This window comes from Oratosquilla oratoria, chromosome 26, assembly GCF_046742065.1.
Source record: "Oratosquilla oratoria isolate Oo_2021 chromosome 26, ASM4674206v1, whole genome shotgun sequence".
Taxonomy (NCBI): Eukaryota; Metazoa; Arthropoda; class Malacostraca; order Stomatopoda; family Squillidae; genus Oratosquilla; species Oratosquilla oratoria.
In genome coordinates, this window is record NC_134802.1 from 46320544 (window position 1) to 46325543 (window position 5000).

The 5000-nt window shown below is 36.5% G+C and overlaps 1 protein-coding gene across 1 annotated transcript; it reads right to left on the reverse strand.

Annotated features, from left to right (window-relative positions):
* Positions 1–847: 847 nt before the first annotated feature.
* On the reverse strand, positions 848–4804 carry LOC143039215 (uncharacterized). The gene is made up of 2 exons (XM_076209080.1): positions 4725–4804; positions 848–2978 (listed from the first exon to the last, which is right to left on the reverse strand). The coding sequence occupies exon 2, from the start codon at positions 2796–2798 to the stop codon at positions 1461–1463; it is 1338 nt and encodes a 445-aa protein (XP_076065195.1). The 5' UTR covers positions 2799–2978; positions 4725–4804; the 3' UTR covers positions 848–1460.
* Positions 4805–5000: the final 196 nt, after the last annotated feature.

A 5000-nucleotide genomic window follows, 5' to 3' on the forward strand; every position in this document is an offset into this window, starting at 1 on the left:
GACACAGGCACCACTGCTCTGACGTCATGAGTCACATCAATACGGAGTCGTAATTTCTCTTCCTGGACCCAGGATGTCGTAAGTTGTGGTGTCGTAAGTTGCGATGTCGAAAGTTGCGATGCCGAAAGTTTCGATGTCGTAAGTTGCGATGTCGAAAGTTGCGATGTCGTAAGTTGCGATGTCGTAACATGTGAAGTCGTAACATGTGATGTCATAGCTTGCGTTGTAATATCTTGCAAGGTAGTAACTTGTGGTGTAACTTGCGACCTCGTAACTTGCGATGTCGTAACTTTCGACATCGCAACTTGCAACGTCTTAACTTGCAATATCATAACTTACGATGTAACTTGTGATGTAGTGTCTTGCAATGTCATTACTAACGACGTCGTAATTTGCGATGTTGTAACTTGCGATGTCGTAATTTGACATCGTAATTTGCCAGACTATCTAATTCATATTCGTAACACACTACAACAAGTAATAAAATTTTCTCTTTTAAATTTTATTCTGTCTATCTTGTCTCATTTATTTTATTCTATTTTGTTGTAATTTTAGTTTGTTTTATTCCATTATTTGATTTTATTAGATTTTGTTTGATTTTATTCTATCATTCTATTTTATTTTATTTTGTTTTATTCTATTCTATTTTGTTTCGTTTTATCTTATTCTATTCTATTCTATTTCCATTGTATTTTACTTTATTGTACCTTATTATCTCCTTACTTTTGTTTAATTCTGTTTCATTTGAATTCTCTCCCATTGATCTATATAACTTGGTCTGAGCCATTCTGTCGAAAAGAAAAAGAAAACAAGCGAACGAAAAACACAGAAATTTACTAGAGGGTGATCAAATGTCTAGGGATAAATGGTCGTATACACATTCGTCTCTTAGAAAATAACACAAGGAAGATCAATGATACGTTCAGTACATCTTGAAGGGAACGTACTATGGACAAAACACTGAAAAGATGGCCATGTTAGCAAAAAAACGGAAATAAATGTTAGCACATTTGTATGTCTTGAAATGTACACACAAAATGAAAATGAAATATGTATGTATATACAATAAAGATATCTTATTTCTTTCAGAATCTCTCTCTCTTTCTCTCTCTCTCTCTCTCTCTCTCTCTCTCTCTCTCTCTCTCTCTCTCTCTCTCTCTCTCTCTCTCTCTCTCTCTCTCTCTCTCTCTCTCTCTCTCTCTCTCTCTCTCTCTCCCTCTCTCTCCACTCCTCTTCGATACCACCTCATAGTTCAGGACGATACCTTCTATCTTTGTTTTTATAATTTTTGTTATCTTTCATGAATCTTGGTTTATACCACGTGCTCCTTATGCTTTGAATATCCTACTTTTGGTTTATGTAAATTCCTGGTCTTTTGCATTCCTTTTATTCCTCTATTACCCTCTCCCCAGTCTTACCGTCTCCATCCAAAAATCCAATAGACGAAATGTATTTATTCCCTATTTGTCCTCAGCTTCCGGTGCAGCAACATCAGCATCGAGTTCTTTGTCTTCGATCTCCTCAAATGGTTTCTGAACCGACGTCTCTATGGGCTTGATGTTCTCTGCCTTCTTTTGTCGTTTATTTGGCAAAAGAAGGCCGAGGAATGGGTTCTCTTGCCCATATGGCATTGAAGTTTCTTTTGTGTGTGGAGTTATCCCTGCCTCCTGGTCTTGGAGTGCAGAAGTCTCCTGTGGCTTTGTGCCTTCTTGGACACGTAACAACATTTGGTCGTCGTCGTTTGCCTCATCTGGGAAGTTTCCTTGGATGGTGACTATCGTCTTGCTCAGGACAAATATGATGCCCTCGATTAATACGAGTTCAACACGTACTTGTCTCGTTTTGATGCAAGACTTGAAGTGGCTTAAGTTCTTGCACCATCCCTGTATTTCACCAAGGGCGTTTTCAATATAACTAACAAAATCAGTCGATGTGTTCCCAATATTCTGTAGGTTGGACTCTATCTTCTGAGGGATGTTCTTAACGAGGTCGGTGATGGCGATCTCCCCTTTGCCGATCTGTTTCACGATCATCGAAATGTCTCGTAGATAACTGAGGACTTGCTGGGGAGTGACGATTTCGTTAGAGACGATCAGGTGGAGTTGGTTGAAGAACCGCTCCAGGATCTCCTTCTCGTCTTCCAAACCGGTCAGCGCATTATCCTTGACTTGCTCAACGATGACCAGGAGATCCTTCAGCAGTCGGAGGATCTGCTCTGGGACAGGATCCGCCACGTTTTTGATGAACTTCACCATAAGAAATAACAATCTCAAGACCTGCTTTTTGTTCTCTGGTATTCTAAGTTTCAGCTTCTTCAATTTGTCGAGATGATCCACGATTGACTTAAGAAGGTCTTGAGCCATGGTGATGGATGTCACCATTGTCTTCCCGATCTTTTGAAGCCAGTCAGCGACTTCGGATATCAGAAAGGGCACATCCATGTTCAAACCCTCAATCTCTTCTGCTTGATTTTCGATCTGTTTAATATCGGTCAACTGAGAGCGTCCACTCTCTTCGCCATCATCATCAGATCTTTTTCTTTTAACACAAACAATCGTCTTGTCTTTGTCGCAGGCAAGGTCAGACTGCCCAGCAAGACGAGGGTTTCCATCTTGGCCATCTTGACTCAGAGTGTTTTCTTTTTCTTGCAGCCTTCGGGTATTCCCGAAGACAGACTCACAGAACCCCCAGGGCGACTCGATGATCGCTTCGCCTGGGGCGTTCTCCGTCTGTTGTTCTGGAACTTTCTCCACACCAACTGACAGCTCCTTTGTCCTTTTGTCATCTCCACTTTCCATATTAACCAATCGATTCCACTTCACTGGAATGTTTCAACGGTTTATCGTTGTGAACGAAGAAAGTGAAGGTTTGTTCTGAAGGATCCTTCTGTGTCTTGAATGCCAATAAGACTGATATTGTTATTTTTTTAATCCTCTATTTCTTAGTCCGCTACTTATCCTGATACTTCTATGCTCGATCTGAAAAAGTAGAACATAATTTTTTCATCAACAATAAATTTCATCATAACAAAACCTGGTCCAAATTTCTCTACTACTAGTCTGTCTAATTTACTCAAACTTGAGTAACTACCTACTCTGTCATCCACCTTCTCAAATAGCAATGATTACACTAAATCCTTTGCGACAAAACATGTATGCCTCTATCATTTACCCACTACTTTCTATAGAAAACAGGACCAAACTGTTAATACACTTACCATTTATTATTATTTATTTGTCAATTTATTATTATTTACTATTTGCCTGTTTGTTTATTATTTAACTATACCTATGCATTTATTTATTTTATTTATTATTACTTATATTATATTTTTATTTATTTGATTGTTTATTTCTTTTTTTATTTATTTATTTATCATTATTGTTTTTTCGCATCCGAACTATTTATGGACCAAAAGGTCTCCTGTCGGCATGCTCCGCCTTTGTAATCCTTTGTAAGGTCACTCGCAAGCCGCTGGGGATTTTAGCTCGACGTAGGGTCGCCTCCCCGCCTGGGCAGGACTGACGGGAACCAAAGCGACATAGCCCTCCGTGGGTCCGGGAAGCAAACTCACGACCACCTGGTTATGAGTTCCACACGGTATTCACTGGGATACCGCGCGGTCTATTTTTAAATAACTAAGATATATGAAATATAAGATAATGCACAGCCGCTACGTGAAATGGTCGGTAATAATATAGCAGCGCTGGTATACTATAGTTAACTATAGTATACCAGCGCTGCTATATTATTACAACAAAATTATTACAACAAAAACAACAATCACAATAACAACAACGACGAACGACGACGACCACGACAACAATAAAAATAATAACAACGACGACAACAATAACAACAATAACAACTGCATCAACAACAACGCCAATAATAACATCAGATTTTATACGTGGACTTGCAAATTCACAAGCTTTTTATAGACCTAAAAATTTACTGGTCTCATAACTGTAAGTGTCTCAATATTGAATAATTTCAAATTTATTTTTCAATCGTTGCGTGAAGGCAGAAATACGCACGAAAAAGACTAACTGGCTACCGTCCAGAAATAAGTCATTAAAAGATAGAAAATCCTCAAATAATTAAGATATGATCAGTTTAGTAAGAAATATTCTAACCTCTTTTAGCCCCAAGCTATCTTTAAGATTGATGGAATTGGTTAACTTTTACTAAAACAAACTTATAGTTTGAAATAATAATATGACAAAGTTCATCTTAAAACATTTTTTTCTTTACCAATGGCAAAATATATCAGTCAGATCAACAAAACCTCTATTAAAATTGAATAGTTTAATATAAACTGTCTTGGTTAAACTTCAAAACGTTTTGGTCAATTATACGATTTTTTCGTTAATAATAGACGAATTTGTTCAGCCTAAAGTAACCCTGAATTTTTTGTACCTAACATCAAATATCTTTAATCCAGTTTAGGGACAGATGAGATTAGTGAATTAATTATTTAAGTTGACTGTGATTATTTGATCCATAAAATGATGTTCATGTTTTCATTCATCAAAAACGATCAAATTCGTAAATTTGTGTTTTTAATTTGTAAGTTTATCAGCTTCAAATCAAAGGAGACTTTAAGATAAAAATGTCAAACAAGTTATCTAAAATTCCTTTCATTGTATATTTATGAATCTTATAAATAAGTCACCTATATATTCTTCCAAATAAAAAATAAAACAGTGAAGAAATGTACTCACATCGAATAAATGAACTGATGTTGTTCGTTTCTTTCAAGGTACAATATAGTCACTTAGACGACGTGACGTCACAATATAGCATAACATTATGGAAGCTTAAATCAAATTCCTCCAGTCTTTTTTATCATCACCCTATATTGAAAATTAGTAGTAAAAAATTTTACTATGGGGAATTATGGTCACCTAATATAAGATATATTTTAATTTATATATAGCTCATAGTGTGAATGTTTTTCTATTAATTTTTGTATAAAACACATCCATGATGGGAAATAA